Source organism: Lutra lutra, chromosome 3, assembly GCF_902655055.1.
Source record: "Lutra lutra chromosome 3, mLutLut1.2, whole genome shotgun sequence".
Lineage (NCBI taxonomy): Eukaryota > Metazoa > Chordata > Mammalia > Carnivora > Mustelidae > Lutra > Lutra lutra.
Genome location: NC_062280.1, coordinates 188913874 through 188935117, shown reverse-complemented (window position 1 = coordinate 188935117; position 21244 = coordinate 188913874). Strand labels below are relative to the sequence as shown.

Genomic DNA, 21244 nt, shown 5'->3' with positions numbered 1-21244 from the left:
TCCCCTTAGAACTGGTTAGAAATGCAGATTCTCAGGCCGCACCTTGCCCTACCGAGCCAGCCAATCGGCGGGGAGGCCGGGGAACCTGCATTGTCACAAGCCCTCCTGGCGGGGGCCCGCTGGGCGCCCACGTTGGGGCGTCTCTAGCCCGGGTTTCTGGCCGTCGCTCCTGTCACCGGCGCTGTGCCCGCCCCCAAGGGCCTGGGGCGAGACGGGGGAGTCCCGGGGCTGGACCCTGTAGGCTGTCCCCTCGCTTGGGGCTCAAGGGGCGCTCACCTCTGCTCCCTGTGGGCCCCCGCCTCCGAGGGTGGAGCCTGGCCGCCCCGCCTGCACACCTCCAGCTGCACAGGTGGATGGGCAGGGCCTGGAAACAAAGTTATAAGACCAACACCTTAAAAGAAAAAAAGAAAAGTCCTCTCTCCTGGACTGCCCGCTTGCCAGTCGTCGCCGGAGCCCTCGGAGCCGCCACCATGGGTAGGTGGCGCGGCCAGGCGCGGGGTCTCCGGGGAGCGGGGCGGGGGGGGGAGGTGCGGGGGCTGCGCGCTGGGGTCGATGCACAGGGGGCGCCGCGGGGCTCGGCTCGGCTGCAACACTGGTCCCCGCTGTCGCCGGCGGCCGGCAGATGTGCGCGGGAGGCCTGGAGCCGCGGACGGGTGCACGCCGCGGGGGTGGGAAGCGACCAGGGGTCGGGAGAACCGGGTCCCTCGGGCTGCGGGGAAGTCGCCAGCCCGGATCTCGGTCTCTGCGCGAAACCGGGAGAGCCGGAGGCGCCCAGACTCAGAGGTGGGAGGAATCGATACCGTCACCTTGACCTGGCCTCCTGCTGGGAATCCCGGTCCCCGTGTTCTCAGCCTGTGGCTGGGATTGGGCTTGAAACTGGACGGGGTCGCGCACGTGATGGCAGGACCCCAGACCCTCTAACCAGCGGGCGGGCGCTTAGTGGCTGCCTTGGCACCTCCCTTGCCCGTGGCTGGCCAGGCGACCCCGCAGCTCCCTGCCTGGCCCCAGGGGAACTGGGGGCCCTCGCTGGCCCTTCTTAACCATCTTGCCACTGTCCTGAGGCTTCAGCAGAAGGCCCTCAAGGAGAGTAGCTAGTCCCCGCGGGCGTGGAGCGGCCGCAGCACCTGGAGGAAAGATCTTAATCCCGCCTGCTTCAGAGCAGACCCCGGGGACAGGATGCAGAAGCAGAGAGCAGAGCCCATCGTCCCAGCCCTCTTCTCCCTTAAAGATGGAGAAAGCAGGTCAAGGGACTCCCCCAAAGTCATGCCCCGGATGAGCCCAGGCAGGTCCAATGTGGCCGCATGGCTGAGAGAACCAGGTCCGGCTTTGACCAGCTCGCAATTCTGTTCCCGTCTACCATGTGCTACCTCTATGATTTGGTGTCAGTAAATTAAACTCTTCGGGCTTCGACTTCCTCAGCCACTAGAAGTATTGGTAGCAACCTCCGTGGTCGTATCAGGCTGTGTACGAGTGTGGAACCAGGGGGTGCACCACTGTGACAAGCTCAAATGTTTCACTGTACCGAGTTGCATCCCGGTTCACTCTCGGGGCTTCTAGTGGTGGCCACCTGTGCCTTTTCCAGAAAGATGCTACAGCCGCCCTTGGGGAGGGAGAGGCTGTCAGTGGTGTGTGCTTCACCAGCTGATAAACTCCTGGGCTGGAGTTCTGGATCCTTACCTCCCCCATCATTTGCTTGTCACTCCATGTGACTTCTCCAGGAGGTGCTCTGAGTAGTTATTCGATTTTTAGATACAAATACCTGAGAAGCATCTGTGCTAAGTTTGGACTTTCCTAAAATACTTCTGATCAGGCTAGCTGTGGGCAGCCTGGTTACTGGTGAATGAACACTGTTAGCTTCTGAAGTGTTCTCCTAAATGAATTCTTTCCAGTTTGCAAATCGGTCCTTCAGTGGTGGCTTTTTTTGTTGTTGTTATTCCAACTGAGATTAGCATAGCATGTGAGTAGCATTATACCCACACACCAGTTTTATGTTTACTCAAGTCCTACAGTTTCAATATCTAAGTTTAGGTAATAAGTAGAACAAAGGATTTTTTAAAGGATTTTTAAATAAAAGGTAGCAGTAACCTCTCCTCTTGAGAATAGATCTTTAGCACTTGGTCGCCTCCACCGCCTCGTCCCTCAGCCTGGGGGTCCCGCGGTCCGGTCAGAGGGAGGCAGCCCTGGGTCTGCACATTATCTGCAAACGAGTGAGAACCACTGACTCAGAATCCTGGGTTGCAACATAAAGAACCCGGGAACCTCTGTTTTGTAACGTCGTCTCTTGGTTTCAGAGCCCAGGAATGTATCACCTGGATGGTGGGTCATCTCATGGGGTTGCTGCGAAGGGGGCCGGGTCAGACAGACCATGCTGTGCCTCTGCTCACCCCCATGCCTCTGCTCGCCGCCAAGCCTCAGAACAAGTACGGCTACCATCTGTAGGTGGTGCAGAGTTAAAGGACAGTCTCAGCAGTTAGAAAGTGGCCCCAAGGGGAAGAGATAGCATCTTCCACAAACTTTCTGGAGAAGGAGGAAGACCTAGTTCCTCTGAGCCTGGACACCAGCCAGGGCCTCCCATGGGCCTCCTGAAAGGAGCCTGTCATTGGAGAGGGTGTAGAGCCATCCAGTTGTTGTGTGGGGACATGTGAAACTGAGCACATACCCCAAGGAAAGCTTGGTTCAAGAATCAGTCTTAAGACTAGAAAATTCATAGAATGTACTCACATAAGAAGACCCATTGAAAGCTCACAGACCAGGCTCTTGAAACTTCTACATTCTGCTTCAAGGGGCAAGATTTTATTGTAAGCTCTAGCAGGACATATCAGAAAGTCCATTTGAGATGTTCTTGGAAGAGCAAACCTTTTTCCTCAGTTCATCAAAACATGTCAGCTCACACGGTGTACGAGTTTCCTGTGGCTGCTGTAACAAAAGTATCACAAACTGGATTGTTTGAAACAGAAGAAGTGGGGCGTCTGGGTGGCTCAGTCAGTTAAGCAGTTGCCTTTGGCTCAGATCATGATCCCAGGGTCCTGGGATCGAGCCTTGTGTCTGGCTCCCTGCTTGGCAGAAAGCCTGCTTCTCCCTCTCCTTCTGCCTGCCACTCTGCTTACTTGCGCACTCTCTATCTCTCTGTCAAATAAATAAATAAAATCTTTAAAAATAATAATAGCAGAAATGTAGTCTCACAGTTCTGGAGGCTGGAAATCCAAATTCAAAGTGTCTGCAAGGCCATGTGCTCTCTGAAGGCTATAAAAAAATCTACTCCATGCCTTTCACGTAGCTTTGGTGTTGTCCACGGTTCTTGGTGTTCTTTGGCTTAGAGATGGGTCACTCCAGTCTGTCTTCATCATTACGTGGCCATTTTCCCCCCACGTGTCTTCACGTCACCTCCCCTCTGTGAAGCTCTGTCTTCACAAGCCTGTCTTCTCTTAAGAACACCAAACATGGGGCGCCTGGGTGGCTCAGTGGGTTAAAGCCTCTGCCTTCAGCTCAGGTCATGATTCCAGGGTCCTGGGATCGAGCCCCGCATCGGGCTCTCTGCTCGGCAGGGAGCCCACTTCCTCCTCTCTCTCTCTGCCTGCCTCGCTGCCTACCTGTGATCTCTATCTGTCAAAAAAAAAAAAAAAAAAAAAAATCTTAAAAAAAAAAAAAAGAACACCAAACATGTGGGGTTAGGGACCCACCTTTTTCCAACATGACCTCATCCCAACTCATTACATCTGGAAAGTTCCTGTTTTCAAAGAAGGTCACAATCTGAGATTCGAGGAAGGACATGAGTTTTGGGGGACACTATTCAACCCAGTGCATGCGGTAATAAAATATTGTTCTGAAAGATGTATGCGGCTTATATATGACTTTAGGCAGGAATTATTCTTCGTGTATAAAAAGGACGCCACTGTGGTCTCCATCTTCAGCTAAGGTGCTACATGTAATGATTAGTATCTTTCCTAGCAAGACAGGTGGATTTGGGGGTATAGCGCTAGTCAGTTCTAAACAGCCATTTATTGGGGCATGTGGGTGGCTCAGTCATTTAAGCTTCTGACTCTTGATTTCAGCTCAGGCCATGATCTCAGGGTTGAGATCATTGGGCTCCACACCCAGTGGGGAGTCTGCTTCTCTCTCTCTCCCTCTGCCTCTCCCCTCATTCATCTCTCTCTCTTTCTAATAAATGAATAAATCTTTAAAATGCCCATATTTTACCATTCCAGAAATTTCTTAGAGATATTCTCATGATAGGGATGAAGCCATGTACAGCCTAAATATCACTGGGTGGGGGTGGGGGAGTGGAGGTGCTGTAGATCACTTTGTAGCCTAACTTCACACTTCCTGTGATCATAAGCATTTTTTCCAGTCATGAACTAACATCAGGGTGGGGCCAGGGTGGGGGTGGGGCACTGGTCACTCAGCTGGTCACCCTCACACCGCTAACACCTCTCTGTGCTGCAGCTGCTCTCTGACCCAATGGCATCTCGATCCTATCCCTGGCAGCAGAGAATGTGGGTGGGTGTCCCAGGTGAGCTGATGAAGGATATAAAAACAAGGGTGGACTCTGAGGAACATTCCACATTCTTCCGTGATGATAGTGAAAGGATAAGAGGCGACCGCCCAGGACGACACAAGGGTGAGGCTTGGCTGCTCATCATCAAAGATCCGAGGCCGACCCTCCAGGGAAGCCCGGTCCCAGCAGTCCCGCTCCCACAACAAGGGGGCGACACACCTGTGAACCACATAGAGCTGAGCAGTTCTCGACTCTGCTCCTGTCTTCTCACCGGCTGGCCTCATCATGCCTCTGGCCCGTGTGGCCTGTATGGAAACAGGGACACCAGCGCCCCCAGACTGAGCTGGTCCCCTCAGCGGCACCGTGCCAGCGTCACTTAATGAGACCTATATGCTCCCATCAGCCTGGTTTCCCCGTGTTTAGCTTCATGTAATTCGGGTTTAGTTGACATTCCTAGTTCTCAAAGGAGCAATAACTCATTTGCTTTTCCCGGGGGTAACTTGGTTGAACTGGCATTCTGGAAACCGACATCCGTGTGTCCTGGTGGTGTAGTCGTTTGCTGACGGAGCAGAGGAAAGATAGATTGTCCTTTAGTGGGGAAGACCGTATTTGTGGAAAAGAGTATTTCTACTAAAAACAACAACAAGAACAGAATAGAAGATGGGCAGGACCTGGCCATCGACGTGCAGGCGGTACCCTGTGTGAGGGCCCGTGGGGCTGGAATGCAGCCCGTGCTCCACCCAGGGACACCTTTTCTTGTTGGACCCAAGCCACAGTCCTCCAGCCCAACCTTGCCTCCCCGGGGCAGTCTCCGGCTTAAATAATCACGGTCCTCTCACAGGCACACAAATGCCAGATGCAGCAGCAGGGGCCCTCAGGGCGGGAATGAGGCGACAGAGCCAAGTAAGAAAAATAATGATCAAGTCGGGCAAGAAACAACCTCAGGGTGGATCACTCCAGAAACCAGGGCCTGGACGACAGGCACAACACTTGTCCTAAAGCTAACCTGACCACGGTCCGGGACTAGCCCATTTCAGAAAAGAAGAGTGCTGCTTCTTAATCAAAGTTGATCGATTTTTGGAAAAAAACAAACCAAGTGTGCCACACAAGGCACTCAGCCCCTTCCTGCCTGCCCCCAGCCCCCATGCCTCCTGTCACCTCAACTCAGGTCCACCGCAGTGACCCTGAGCCTACACCCTGCTGGGCTCTTTTTGAAGGTGCACACTTGATTTTCACACCGGAAAGGTGGGGAGGGATCTCTGGTATGTAAGGCTCTATGACTTCTGTTGGTTCAGAAGTCAGAACAATGGCGCTCTGTCAGGGCAGTTGTAAAAAGACTAAAGAAATCTAAAAGGGGGTACCTGGGTGGCTCAGTAGGTTAAGCATCTGGCTTTGACTCAGGTCCTGGGATCGAGCCCTGCATCAGGCTCCCTGCTCTGCTTCTCCCTCTCCCTCTTCCCCTCCCTCTTACTTGTGCTTCCATTCTCTCTCTCTTTCTCAGATAAATAAATAAAATCTTTATTTAAGAAAAGAGAAATCTAAAAGGAAGAGAGAGTATCTGGGAGGCCAAGGGGAGGGGTGAGATGCTAACTGCCCTAATGGCAACAGAGGCTCTGAAGGAGCCTGGTGTGGAGAGAGAATGGAAGTCGTGCAGCCTGACAGGCAGGGTGGGGGAAGCTGGAAGTCGGATGCTGGAGGGCTGGTATGCTGTGCCAAGTGGCAGGTCTGACCTTACAGGCACCAGAGAGCCATCCTGAATCGCTCCGTCTGAGGACGCTCAGGTCCGCTGGGGTGAAGGGAGACGGGGAAGGTTGGGACAAGGCATCTGCTCGTCACAGCCAGAATCACATCAGAGGAGCCGATCGCCTGGCCCCGAACCACAACATACCTTCACACAGGACCCCTTCCTCGCCTGCTCCCCAGCATCGCTCTGGAGCAATGAGGGGCTCCCAGACCGCGGCGGGCCTGATCCTATACAGATGGTGGGGCCTTCCCCGGGGATTTTCGAATTGGGTAGGTCTGGGATGGACCTGAGAGTGTGCACTCCTGATGGGTTCCCAGGAGCTGCTGCTGCTGGGCCAGAGATCACACTTTAGAACCACAGCAGCGGGGAATTAAACAGCATCCCGAAACCCCTACAGCCACACCCACGTGGCACACCGTAGTGCCGCTTGTTCAAAAAAGCAGCTTAATTAAAAATCAGTGGTTGTTCCTGTGGCTTGTGTTTAAGAAGACTGGCTTTCCCCTGTCCACAACCTGCTCATCCCCGTGGCCTCGTTTCCCAGGACGGTGTCATAAGGACTGCCTCTTTCTTTGAGGGCCCTTCTCAGCCCTGCCGGGGTCCCCCATCGCAAGGTCTTGCCCATATTTTCATCTTATATCAGTCCCTGCCACACATCTGTCTTTCCAGGATGCCGTGAAGAGCAAAGTTCATTTCATTGAGGCAGATCTGATCTTACCAACCAACTTGCAAAGACGGCCTTCATCTCTCGGTGAAGGAATGGCGGGCCAGAGGTTGACCACTTTGAATCCGTAAAGCCACACGATTAGGAAGGGTGTCCCCAAGCAAAGGCTTCCCTCCCACTCCCCACGGCCCATGCCCTTCCACCTAAAAGAATCCAGGCTTGATCAACTTAACTCATTATCCTCCTGGTTTATGAAACCATTTTCAGACCGCCTCCTTCTTTGCAGTGGCCCTGGAAGGCGGCATCGTCTATACGGCCAGCTCGTGGAGAGTAGACCTGCAGATCTTAGAGCAAGGAAGGATGCTACCAGATCCCATTGAACAAGCATGGGACAGGACTCCTGAACCCCCAGACAGAAAATGTAGCTAAGGGAAAGAATTATTTGAAAAAAGAGCACTTTGGGGGCGCCTGGGTGGCTCAGTGGGTTAAGCCGCTGCCTTCGGCTCAGGTCATGATCTCGGGGTCCTGGGATCGAGTCCCGCATCGGGTTCTCTGCTCAGTGGAGATCCTGCTTCCCTCTCTCTCTCTCTGCCTGCCTCTCCATCTACTTGTGATCTCTCTCTGTCAAATAAATAAATAAAATCTTTAAAAAAAAAAAAAAGAGCACTTTGCAGGCAAATAAGGCTTGCTGGAGGTTTGAGTCTTAGTTCTATGTGAACAGTGAGGGATTGAGCGATAAAGACCTCCATGTACAGAGCTTGCGGCAAATCCTTATTTATTTCCTATCAGCCGTTGTCACACACTATCACAAAGTTAGTGACTTAAAAACACGGATTTCTTATCTCGCAGTTCTGGAGGTCAGAAGTCTGCATGGGTCTCACTGAGCTAAAATCTAGGTGTCCGTAGGGCTGTGTTTCTTCTGGAGGCTATGGGGGAGAATCTGGTTCCTTGTCTTTTCCAGCTTCTAGAAGCTGCCACATTCCTTGGCTCATGTTGGCCTTCTAGAAATCACCATCGCTCCAACCTCTGTTTCCTTCTTCACATCTCCTCTTTTGGCTCTTTTAAGGACCCATGGGATTACACTGGGGCCACCAGATAATCCAGGATAAACTCCCCATCTCACAGTCTTTAACTTAGTCGAATCTGCAGAGTCCCCTGGCCGTGGAAGGTAACACATCACTAGCTCCAGGGTCAGGACACGGACATCTTGCGGACCACTGTTTCTGCCGGCCACCCATGCAGGAGTTTCATTCCTGAATGCAATACGTAGCTTACTCCCTCAATTTTGCTCTTGGTGGTGGTGGAGAGGAGTTTCCTCTCTGCCCAAAGGTAAGAGCTGCTCAGACAGGGGCAGCTTCTTCATTCCTTCCAACCTCCCAAGTCCAAGTCCTAGAAATGCACTCTTCACGCCCATCATGTTGCTGAGAGAATTCTTAATTTCTGAACATGAGCCATTACAGTTAGAATTCCCATCCCTAAATGGTCCAAAATACGGAATGTGCTTTGTTAGATAGTAAGAAATGAAATGAAGAGATTTCGTTAGGTAGTGGGAAATTACTAGTAGAGCGTCTTCCTTGGTTTTGCCTCCTATCTCTCTAAGCCAGTAACCACAGAAACGTCTAATGCACACTTATCTTGTTAAATTCTTTAGCCAAAAGGAAGACAAATGCACTGCTAAGCCTTGAATAAAAATAGGAGCCAGAGCGGACTCTGTGCCCGCTCCTGGCACACCTGATTCTAAGCTGCTTTATTGACTCCGATCAGCACTCACACCCAAGTGACCCACGGATGATGCCAGCACCGCCGGCCACTCAAACTCGCTGATTAGATGTACTGTCAGGATACGGACGGATAAGGCTCCCCGTCCACGCCCTTGAGCTTTCTCAGAGAGCGACTCTGTTGACACAGATGTGAGATAAGAAATGCTGACTGCACTGTCCATCCACCAGGAGCCCTGAGTTCCGCAACAGAAGAGGTTGGCAACCTCTGACCCCCAATAATCAGAGTTGCTCTTTGGAATGCGCACCTTTCAGAAAATAACGAGCGTCCTGGGCGATGGCTGGGTACGAAATCTCAGGTGTTCACCGGGGTGAGCTTGGGGTTTCACCTGCCATTTCGTAGTTCTGAGTGTGATGGTTGCTGGAACAACAGCGAAGCTCTCTTTTCCATAACCGGTTATGTTTGAAGTAGACAAAACCTTTAGCGCCCACTGTTCGCCAAATAATAATGGTAAACAGTATTTTTTTTCCCGAAAAATGATAGGTGTGGGGCACCTGGGTGGTTCAGTTGATTAAGCGCCTGACTTGGTTTTGGCTCATGTCATGATCTCTGGGTCGTGGGATCGAGCCCCGCGTCGGGCTCCACGTTCCACGGGGAGTCAGCGTAAGGATTCTCTCCCTCTGCCCCTCCCCTCACTATCTCTTACTCTCTCTAAAATAGATAAATCTTGAAAAAAAATTATAGGTGCTACCGTGTCCTGAGAAACCACGGGGGAGGAACAATTGCGGGAAAGCTCCAGGCTGTCTCTGTTGGGTTTGTGTCTTTGGGCCTCCCTCCTGCTTTTCTGTCAAGGCCTAGGGCAAAGACCTGTCTGAACCCAGGGCAGGGGTGCTCAGCTTGCTCCGTCCGGTGTGTGGGGAGATGGTAGGGAGAGCACGTTATCGGGAGCAAAACCAGGCAGCGCATCTGCGGTTTCCTCTAGAAGACGGGGCTCCGCCGCAGTGAAGCCGGCCTTGTCGGTGGGCATTTGTTCAGAAATGCGTGCTCCTGACCGGGTCTTTTATTCCACTGGCGAGTGGCAGTCCCCAGGCTGGCGACGAAAGCTGGCTTGTGGCCTGCCGCAGTCACGGTCCCATCCGGACACAGAAGGCACACTCGGAATAGGAGGGATTAGTCACACACACACACACACACACACACACACACATTTTGGAAAAGGCTGGGGGAGGGGTACAGGGAGCCATCGATGTCCGTGCAGGTGCCCGGAGTAGTGGTCTCAGTGACCACCCCCAGGAAGTGGTTCAAATCTGTGACCAGAGCCTGAAAAGAGGGTTGTGTGAGGAAGGCCTACTTCAGAGGAGCCGCGACTGTGTCTTGAGGGTGTAGCTGTCTGAGGTGATTTCTGGGGAGGAGGCAGGGACCCCTCTGCTCACCCTCCAGGGCTCCCCACTGGCCAAACCCTGTGGGCATCGCAGGGACGACATGCACGTGGGGCGGCCTCGCAGGCAGAAGGAGGCTGGGGCCAGGATCCGAACGTGGGACGCCATGATGGATATGACTGATCCTCTGGAATACTTACTCATTCAACAAACTCTCGATTTCCACCCTGTGGAGCGCTGAGGACTCCGAGGTAGCAGCATCTTCCTGAGTGAGGCACCAGGCCTGGGCTGGGGGCTTCGCACTTGGAACTGTTACACCGGTCCTGTGAAGGCCAAGCCTGCCTCTGACAGGCGGGCTCTCTGGAGGGAAGCTGGGCTCGTCCCCGGTCACAGCTGGAAAGCCACACAAGTGTGATTCAGCCACACGTCCTCTCCCCAAGCCCACACACTTCACCTGCCGCCTCTCCAAGCAGCTCCTGCCCACAAGGAAGTCTGACTGGGGAGACAACCAGACTATCCGTGTCGAAGAATCTCCTTCCAGAACTTTATAGATGGCAGGAGTGGGGCCTGGGGCCCCGGGTGCCCAGGACAAGTTCTTCCCAGCCTTAGGACGAGGACTGAAGGAGCACCACTGCTCTCGAGACGGCAAAAGCAAGACCTTGTGGCGTGAGGCCTGGGGCCACGCAGAGCTGGGGAAGTCCGGTGCCCACAGCGCAGCACGACCAGAATCAGGAACCAGGCCCCGGCCCACAAGGGGGGTGGCTGGGGGCCTGGACCACCGCCAGGGTCTGGGCCAAGCACAGGGTTTTGTTTCATGTGGGCTGGGGCTCAGGGCGGGCCCATAACGAGAATGCGAGGCGACAGGCCAGCTTCTGTATTGGCTTTCTGCTCCGGGCGGCAGGGACAGGGTGTCTCTGCGGGGCTTGGGGCGGGGGAGGTAATAAAGCCGACTTCTGCGGATCAGTCAAGCAACATCGCGGCCTGTGGGTGGTTCTCCGGCGTGGGGGGTGTCTCTGAACCAGCGGGGACATCACCTGTGGGACTTGTGACACATGCAGACTCCGGGGGCCGTCCCCCCACCCCAGAGTCAGCCGCTGAGAGTGTGGGGTTCGGCAACCTGCTCTCACAGGCCCCCCTGGTGATTCTGGGGCCCACTGAAGTTTGAGGACCATTCCATGGGGTCACTGATGCGTAACAGAGGCAGGGAGCGCTCAAGGGTTCCCCAAAACAAAGGATTCTAGGATCCGGGGAGGGGCTCTGTGACAGGCACGGGTAGCTACAGGACCTTGCTCTGGGGCAGGGAAATGCCTTGAGACAAGGTATGGGTCAGCTGTCGTCAAATTTCAGGGGAGACTAGAGCAGGGGCTGGGCCGGTGGGCATGATGGGTACGCCTAGGATCTAGAAGGTCGAGTCAACAACGCTGGGTTTGCACTGACTCACTTGGAAGCTCACGTTTTTTTCCTTCCTGCTCTTCCAATTCCCTCTTCGGACAATAAGGCCCTGCTCTGTGGTCGGCACTGGAAACGATGTCGGGGGTGGGGAGATGGACACCCCTAGAGGGAAGCCAAAGATGTAAACCACTGAGCTCTGGGAGCACAGGGAGGCAGACAGGGCTCTGTGAAGGTCCTCTATGGCCAGGTGGATGACAGGTGTAGGAAGGGGCAGGGGCTGACTTAGGAGTTACGTACGGTCTTGTGCATTAAGGACTCTGGGTGGGCGCCCCGCGTGCTCAGCAAACTGAGAGCTGGCAAGGGCAGGAGGCCTGTCTGGGTGCTGAAGGGGCTGGAAGGAAGGCCATCACAGGTAAGGGGAAAGCTGGTCGAATCCTCGCTGTGTTAGGCCCCCTGTGGCATTTCATATTTCCCTCACTGTATCCCCACCAAACCCCACTGACAGCATGAGATCATGAAAGGCATGCAAAAAGGTTTGGATTTCATCCTGTGGCCAATGAGCAGCCCTTGAAGTGTTTCAAGGAGGAAATGGCTTTGGCACCATTCTCGAAGCCTCTGACTTTCAAGTCTGACCACAATGAGAATGGCCAGCAGAGCTAATTAAAAGAAAATCCGATGCCAGGCCCCACTCGCCAGAGAAAGCTGGAAGGGTCTGGACAGCACGTCTGTCTGCCTGAGAAGTCAGAGAGTCCGAGCGCGGCCTTAGCAAAAATATTTTAATTACCTAATAGTGATGTTTTGGTTTTCTTTCAGGGATGTCGAAGTCTCGGGTGAGTATCCTTTTTTTTTTTCTTCTCTGCATAGCTTCATTTGGCAAATTCCAGTCCATTCTGCTCGTTTAAGTTCACAGCTGTGCTCCCTCCACTTACCAGATGTCTATCATCCACGTGAATCAGTGCGGGAACAGTCCTGAGTTTCTGTGTGACATTTCTTCTCTTGAGGAAATGCTAATGTCTAGTCCTTCTCGAATGAACGAAAAAACTAGATGCTTTATCTCACTATTGTATCTGTGTGGTGTGTGAGGGCATAAAAATTTCTGAATTCTAGATCCACTTCTGGTTAGTCAGTCAGTGCCAAGTTACTAAATACGCATCAACTACTTTTCGTGCCGTTAGCTTTGTCTGTGACCATGGCCCAGTGAGGAGCATGTTCAATCTTACACCGTTTCCTTTTCTTTTCCTTTGTCAGAGTTGCTTTGGTTATCCCTTAAGCATCTTCTTCATCGTGGTCAATGAGTTCTGTGAAAGATTTTCCTACTATGGAATGCGAGGTAATGATTTTCACCCTTCTCCCCTTGAGCAAAGAGCCTGAGTTACCACAGTTCCTAACTTTGTCTCCCCTCCCACTCCCCTTGCCCTCTGCCAAAAGCCCTCCTGATTCTATACTTCAGACGGTTCATCGGATGGGATGATAATCTGTCCACGGCCATCTACCACACGTTTGTGGCTCTGTGCTACCTGACGCCGATTCTGGGCGCATTGATCGCTGACTCCTGGCTGGGAAAGTTCAAGTGAGTGTTTATAGCTTCCTTGTGAAGAAATAAGCCCAAAGGAATGATAAGCTTTGTGGTTTGGAATGATGGATGGTGGGAACAAAGAATCAAGGCACATCAAACTCTTAGGAGCACCTGCTAGGCAGTGTTTTGGCTCAGATCCTATCCCCAGAGTCTAGTACAGTGCCTGGCATTGAGCAGTGAGAATGCAGGTAACGCTGGTGAGTTTTTTCCCTCCTCCGAACAATAATATCTTTGTCTCCACTTGAAATAGTAACAGGGATACTATCCATCATTAATCATGTGTGAGGCACGGAATTAAGGTCTAGAGAACACGGAAGTTCCCCGATATATATGCTTGCTACTGGAAGGCTCACATGGCTCACTGGGCAGAGAGGACATGGGGCGCTCACCCAGATCTGGAGGAACAGCTCCAAGAGTGTACCCAATAGATAGTTACCGAGAAGTCTCTAGGACTTAATGAGCGAGTCAGTGGAGGCTCTTGTGGGCCAAATTCACAGACTATCTCAAAAGAATTCAATACAATACAAAAATAACCCATGGTCCACTCCAGGCCAAATATTATTACCAGGCACAAGGTAAGTCTCTCTTACTGTTTAATCATAGATGTTCTCACTTCAGTAGTCAGGTAGAAGAAAACATTGTGTTTTTCAAGTAGTTCAAAGATGAAACAGACCTTTCCCCCTTCCCCTGGCTCCAACCAATGTTGCTGGACTCTTGCCAGCCGAGCGACAGATTGTCCAGCAGCCTGCCTTTCCGAGAGTTACCAGCCTGACTCAGGTTTGAGCAACGAGCATACGCATGACTGGGCTCTTGCATTTTGAAGCAGGAGGACTTTCTGTGGGAGAAGAGGAAGTGGACGGGTCTTGCACAACTAACTTGGATTCTCTTAACCCGTTTCAACACAGGACAATTGTGTCGCTCTCCATTGTCTACACCATTGGACAGGCAGTCACCGCAGTGAGCTCAATTAATGACCTCACGGACTTCAACCATGATGGAATCCCCGACAACCTTTCTGTGCATGTGTGAGTTGACGTTACTTGTTGCCCTACCCCACCCGGCCACTGGTGGCTTCCTTGGTGCTCAAATGTTTGGTCTTTTTCCTTGAACTTCACCATAAGTGTAAGGTCTTTCCTCCCTCATGAGCAGAGAGACAGCTGTTTAGTTGACTAAGAGTTGGGTATTCCAATGTCACCATCCTCAAAGTTGTCCGGGATCATGGCTCGCTTGATGGCTTGCTGTCTCGGGTCCATCTCAACACGAGACCTGGTCAGCGTACGGAATACTTGGGTTAATCTTGATCTTCCCTAGAGGGACATAACTCCCATGAACCTGGATCCCTAATTGTGCCAGGTTTCCTCAAGACTCTGTACCTTTGGTTGTCTTCTCGTACCAAACTTCTGCTTATTTTTCAGCAATTTGCTTTTGTAAGTATTTGATCCAGCCCTGTTGTTCTGAGTTCTTGATAGAAAGGGCTATTGACAAATGTTCCTCTGGGAGATTAATTTCCCATTACTGTAGTCTGGCCCAGTAGATAACTTATAAGGATTTATTTTGCTTCTGGTTCTTGTGCCTCAGTTCCTTGATCTATGACTAAACCATCTTATGGGTTGAGAAAGTAGTCACTGAAATTCAAATTAGTCTCTGTAATTCCTATGCTTCTGGTCTGTTGTTAGTCAATCATATTACTGTTTAGACCAAGTCCCTCGTGGCAACACCCGTGGTGCCCACAGTGCACTGTGTTGGTGGAAGGGAGTGGCTTCATGCCCAGGTGGGCAGCTCAGACTTCCAACATCTGATGCCCAGCTACCCACGGAGGAGCCGAAAGTTCCGGGCAGCCCATCTTCCTCGTGCCTCTGCTGTCTCTTCTATAATATCAATTAACAACAGAGACTTTGGAGCCAGGCTAAGTGGGTTCAAATGCTGACTGTGCCTTTTACTAGCTGTGTGACCTTGAGCAAATTTCTTAACCTCTGTGCTCAGGTCTTTTCGTTTTACTGCTGCCTACCTCGTGTGGGACTCTTGTAGTCCAGGTGAGTGCCTACACGTGGCCTGGCAAGTGAGAAGTGCTCAAGAAAGCTTAGCTACTGGGTGTATTTCGTGGAGTTAGAATTACGGCATGCCTACAAGAGTGCAGGGAGTATCATATCCAATTGGTTGTTTTTGGTTGTCATTTAAAGTGCTTGAAGTGAAGAAAACAAAAAAGAAGAAAAACACGAAATAAAAAAGAATGCTTGGAGTGACAGCATGGAGCAGAAATTCTATTAAAAGGCAAAGGAAAGAAATCCTTCAATTAATTCAAGTAGACAAGCATGGTACTTTCAAGGGTCCTTTCTATGTGCAGTATCTTTCTTGACTTTCTCTGTTCCATGAAATATTTTTTAGCATTTAAAAGCCATATTTGCAAACAGGAAGGTATGGAATAAATACTTACAAAACCTGTAATTTGTAGCACGTACTGTAAATCCAACAAAAATGATCAAATGAGGGTTGGTAAATTCTATGAATGATTTTTTTCCTTTTCAATTCAGGAGGTAAGATACTTACAGATAGCTTAGAAAATAACAAATTAAAGTAACTAAGGCTTGGGGTGCCTGAGTGGTTCAGTTGGTTAAGTGTCTGGCTTCGACTCAGGTCATGATCCCAGGGTCCTGCGATCGAGCCCCACGTCGGGCTCCCTGCTCAACAGGGAGTCTGATTCTCACTCTCCTTCTGCTACTCCACCTGCTTGACTCTGTCTCTCAAGTAAGTAAATAAAATCTTTAAAAAAAAGTAACTAACCCTTAATCTCTTCTGTTACTATAAATAATCCCTTTTATTATTGTAAAAATTATAGTCATAAATCTTATGCTCTACTTCTTTCCTGTCTGCTGTACTCTGTAAACAGATTAAGCTCATCTATAGTACCTGATATTCTGCTTTGTAATTAAGTCGTGTTTTCCAATGTCTTCTAATGACTATTATGAGTCTATTATGACTGTACCGGAGACAGTGCTTAAATATTTCACTTACCCGTTCTTTTAGTAAGAATGATAAGGCTACAGAAGAATCCCATACATAAATCCTTGCTCAGTATTCAAGCTACTGCTCTGCATTTCCGAAATAGTAGGTAATGGTATTAACATGAAGGCCCATGAATTCAACTTTCATTCACCTGTCAAGACTACAATCCTGTGAATCATCTTCTCAAACAGGTTGAGCCCCTTTTCTGTTTAACTACTGTGAGAGTGTGATTTATCATAAAAAGTATATATTTGGTCTTCCCTGCTTGGGGCACAGACCTCCTAAGACCCTTGGCAGGGCACCTGGGTGGCTCAGTGGGATAAGTCTTTGCCTTTGGCTCAGGTCATGATCTCAGGGTCCTGGGATCGAGCCCCGCATCGGGCTCTCTGCTCAGCGGAGAGCCTGCTTCTCCCTCTCCCTTTGCCTGCCTCTCTGCCTACTTGTGATCTCTCTCTCTTTGTGTCAATTTAAATAAATAAAATCTTTAAAAATAAATAAATAAATAAATAAATCCCTTGGAATTCACTAAGTGAGGAGAGGGACGAAGTGTCTCTTGTTATGTTGATGAGGTAACTTTTGGTCCCCACCTAAGGATGGGGGCTGGCTGCCCAAAGAACCAATCACATGAGGGGTGCCTGGGTGGCTCAGTCAGTTAAGAGGCTGGCTCTTTTTTTTTTTTAAGATTTTATTTATTTATTTGACAGAGAGAGAGAGAGCATAAGCAGGCAGAGTAGCAGGCAGAGGGAGAGGGAGAAGCAGGCTCCCTGCTGAGCAGAGAGCCCGATGCGGGGCTCAATCCCAGGACCCTGAGATCATGACCTGAGCCAAAGGCAGCTGCTTAACCAGCTGAGCCACCCAAGCACCCCAAGAGGCTGGCTCTTGGTTTCCATTCAGGTCATGATCTCAGGGTCCTGGGATTGATCCTTGTGTTGGTTCTGGGCTCAGTGTGGAGTCTGCTTGAGATACTCTCTATCTCTCTATCCCTCCTCGCACTCTCTCTCTCAAATAAATAAATAAATGTTTTTTCTTTTTAAAGAACCAATTATGTGCCTACCACCAGGCTCACCCAACTGGTGGTGGGTATTATGGAAGGCACGTATTGCATGGAGTGCTGGGTGTGGTGTATAAACAATGAATTTTGGAACACTTAAAAAATAATAAAATAAAATAAAAGCATTACATTCTAGAAAAAATAAAGAACCAATTATATGATTAGGGGATTGGAGCTTTCATTCACACACACACCACTCCCCAACCTCCATGGAGGAGAAGAGGGGCTGGACATTGAATTAATATCCAGTGGCCAGTGATTTAATCAATCATGTCTGTGTAATGAAGCCTCCATAAAAACCATAGGACTAGGTAGGGAGAGCTTTCACGGTGAGCAAGTTCAGGTAGAGGGCAGGAGCGCCCTGGAGGGGGCATGGCAGCCCTGTCCCCCTTCCCACCTACCCTGCCCTGTCCATCTCTTCCAGTTGGGTGCTCCCAAGTTCTATCCTTTCATAATAAACCAGTGATCTAAGTATTTCCTGAGCTCTGTGAGCAGCTCCAACAAATTCCTTGGACCCTAGGAGGAGGTCGTGTGAATCACCGATTTGTAGCCAGTAGGTGAGAAGTACAAGTAACAACCTGGACTTGTGAGTGGCATCTGAAGTTCAAGGAGAGGGTCTTTGGAACCTCCAACCCTTATCCATTAGTCAGAAGCCCAGGTGACCACCTAGGTTTGCACCTGGTACCTGATGGGGCTTATTGTGGGGGGGCAGTCTTTTTTTTTTTTTAAGATTTTATTTATTTATTTGACAGACAGAGATCACAAGTAGGCAGAGAGGCAGGCAGAGAGAGAGAGGAGGATGCAGGCTCCCCGCCGAGCAGAGAGCCCGACTCTGGGCCCGATCCCAGGACCTGGGATCATGACCTGAGCCGAAGGCAGAGGCCCCAACCCACTGAGCCACCCAGGCGCCCAGAGGGTGGGGAGGACAGTCTTACAGGACAGAGCCCTTCACCTGCGGAGCCTGATTCCATCTCTGGGTAGATAGTGTCAGAATGGAGTTGAATTGTAGGACACCCAGCTGGTGTCTGAGAAGTGCTTGCTGGTGGTGTGGGGAACTCCCTCCCTACATTGGAAATCGGGGCCAAGAACCCAAAAGCCACTGTGCCTGGTCTTCTGAGGGACATTAAAGGAGAGAGAGGCTCTTGCTTTTAAGAATCTCATATTTTGGGGTGCCTGGGTGGCTCAGTGGGTTGAGCCTCTGCCTTCGGCTCAGGTCATGATCTCAGGGTCCTGGGATCGAGTTCCGCATTGGGCTCTCTGCTCAGCGGAGAACCTGCTTCCTCCTCTATCTCTCTCTCTCTCTGCCTCTCTGCCTACTTGTGATCTCTCTCTGTGTAATAAATAAATAAAATCTTTTTTAAAAAAAAGAATCTCATATTTCTGGGGCACCTGGACGTCTCAGTCAGTTAAGCATCTGACTCTGGATCTCAGCTCAGGGTCTTGCTCTCAGGGTTGTGAGTTCGAGTCCCACGTTGGGTTCCACACTGGGTATGGAGCCTACCTTAAAAAAAAAAAAAAAGAATCTTACATTTCTGCAATAATCCCTCTCCTTCCCCTAGGGCACTGTCCATGATTGGCCTGGCCCTGATAGCTCTGGGAACGGGAGGAATAAAGCCCTGTGTGTCTGCATTTGGTGGAGATCAGTTTGAAGAGGGCCAGGTAAGATCACGTGCCTTCATAGAAACTACATAAATGAGTTACAAACGTCCAGGAATCACATTCCCCTGACACAAAGTCTGTTCTCCATTTGATTCTTTTCAAGGACATTTGAAAGTAGGATACTGACCAAAACTAAGTTAGAAGTGAAGACAGATCATCAATTACATTTTATCCATTGATAGATAACCAGAGTCGTATTGTAACTTTTTTCCTTCTTATTACAGGAAAAACAAAGAAACAGATTCTTTTCCATCTTTTATTTGGCCATTAATGCTGGAAGCTTGCTTTCTACTATCATCACTCCCATCCTCAGAGGTAAAAAATATATATCTGAAGAGGACTTCTGTTTTTCTCTTTTTAATTATGGAGAGAAAGTCAGGTGGAAAGCTTAAGTCCTTTTTCCGTGTGTTCATTTTGTCCCTCTTCTCCCGTTACACTTCTGCTATGGGATACACGCTGTTCACTTTGGAAATTCAGAAGATGAGCTTCTTGTCTTTTCTGATCTTTATTGACCCCCTGATCCCAAGGACCACTGAAGAAACTAAAACATCCCAAGGATAGCAATCAATTTTTCTAAATGATTATTAATGCAAAGTCTTTGTTCACGGTCAAGAATGAGACAAGAGGTGCAGTTTGGAAACCTCACCTGGATGGGTCATTGTTGACATTTTTGCTTTTCAAGCTTTGCTCCTGGTGACGTTCAGCGAGCTAGGAAGAATTTAATGGGCAAAATTTTATTCTTTGTGTTCCTCTCATCTCAGCTATTTCTAAAAAAAACTGCCCAGGAAAGAGAATGAGACAGCAGCTATCAACAGCCCGCACATTTTTGCGCTGGCTGACACGCCACCGAGAGTTTGTGAATTTCCTACATGGAAGGAGGGAATATTCAGGGAGAGACTGGACTCAAACGACCTCCTGGTAGACACCATGCAAAACAGATTAAACGATGAAAGAAAACATTTTATGGGGATTTGTGTATTCCTGCATGGAGTAGTAATTTGACGATAACACTTAAACCCCATTCCAACTTGTGGTGTATAAACATTTACTAGCTTGAATTCTTGCATTACGTTCGCTCCCCTCCCCTCTCCTCCCCTGCCTCCACTTTCCACTAGAATACGTACTATGCATGTCTGAATTGCAGAATGTGTGGAAGGATCATTGAAAAGGTAAAGTCGTGGCTCTCATACAAATGTGAAAGCAAGTGCTGAGATTTTATATGGCTTATTAATTAAGGAGGAAACTGGAATACTGCCACAGTCAACCCAAATAAGCATTTGCTGGACGGAGACTGATACTCTTAACCCTTTTGCATTGCCACGAACTGGAATCATTTGTACAGCTATGAACAAGAAACATTTGCGTGACTCTTGATTTTCTACGAGTTAACTTCTTTCTCTCCGGAACTGTGAAACAGCTAGTCAAAGACAGAGTCAAACCCCCTTTTGGATCAGATTATTCCTGGAGGCTTCGTTCCATGGAGGGAATTCCCAATAATCTCTGTTGCTCCTTCCGAAGTCTGTATTTTCCTCCTACCAGCCCTAGGATCTCAGAGCTAAAATAAATCTGCAGTCAGGGGTTAGCAAACTATGGCCGAGGGCCCAGATCTGGAAATCTGGACAAGACCATCCATTTGTCTATTGTCTATGGCTGCTTTCATTCTACAAAGTCAGGGTTGGGTAGTTGAAACAAAGACTAAATCATCCACAAAGTCTAAAATATTTACTACCTGGCTCGTCACAGAAAAGTTTATTGACCCCCACCCTGGGCCATCTAATTGCTTTCTAATTAGCATGAATTCAGGAACACACAATCTTGATTTCCCAGGGTACTTTTGGTTTTATTTACCGAGTCCCCTTTCGTAAGTTACTGTATCCAGGTCACTTCTATCTCCCCCACTAAGCAAATCCACTTAAGGGTTCCCACTGATTTTGGCTTGTCTAATACCAGCATCTATTTCAGGTCTAAGATTAGAAGCTGTGTTCAGCTCCTACTCTTTTTACTCCAAAGCTGTTTGGCTCAGTGGGCAATGAAATCAATGAGGCAGATGGATGTGTCTAGAACATTAAGTGAAAACAATATGTAATAACCAGGTAGGGATTTTTGAAAAGGTAATCATATGAGCATTGCCAATGCCATCATGGATTTTAATCTTGTAATTTCTCCTCAGTTCAACAGTGTGGAATTCACAGTAAACAAGCATGTTACCCACTGGCCTTTGGGGTTCCTGCGGCTCTCATGGCCGTGTCTCTGAGTAAGTAGAAATTAGTTGAATTAATACAATCCTATGATCAGGTCAGACCCTCCCATTAATTATTGCAACCAATTTGTGGAAGGTCATGGGACAAATCGTACTAAGAATTCCCGGGCTCTGAGAATCAAAGTAGAGCTAGCGTATTGTTTCAGAGGGAACAAGGTGAGGAAAGGGTCTACAGGAATCGGGATCGCTTGAGCTGGGCACTGAAAGTTTTGATACTATTTAGGCAGACTAAGGTAGAAGTGATGGGCTCCGTTAGACTCGACGACCCCGGGGCTGAAAGCATTTGTTCTCATCCACGTGTGCTC

General features: G+C 49.7%; 1 protein-coding gene across 1 annotated transcript in view; it reads left to right on the top strand.

Annotated features, from left to right (window-relative positions):
• The first annotated feature begins 334 nt into the window (after positions 1-334).
• The window catches only part of SLC15A1 (solute carrier family 15 member 1), a 45213-nt gene continuing 24303 nt past the window's right edge, over positions 335-21244 (top strand). The window contains exons 1-8 of the mRNA XM_047720277.1: positions 335-474; positions 12204-12220; positions 12639-12720; positions 12819-12960; positions 13872-13991; positions 18580-18679; positions 18904-18994; positions 20850-20933. Coding sequence (XP_047576233.1) covers positions 354-474; positions 12204-12220; positions 12639-12720; positions 12819-12960; positions 13872-13991; positions 18580-18679; positions 18904-18994; positions 20850-20933 — 757 coding nt within the window. The 5' untranslated portion in view covers positions 335-353. The remainder of the gene's footprint in view (positions 475-12203; positions 12221-12638; positions 12721-12818; positions 12961-13871; positions 13992-18579; positions 18680-18903; positions 18995-20849; positions 20934-21244) is intronic.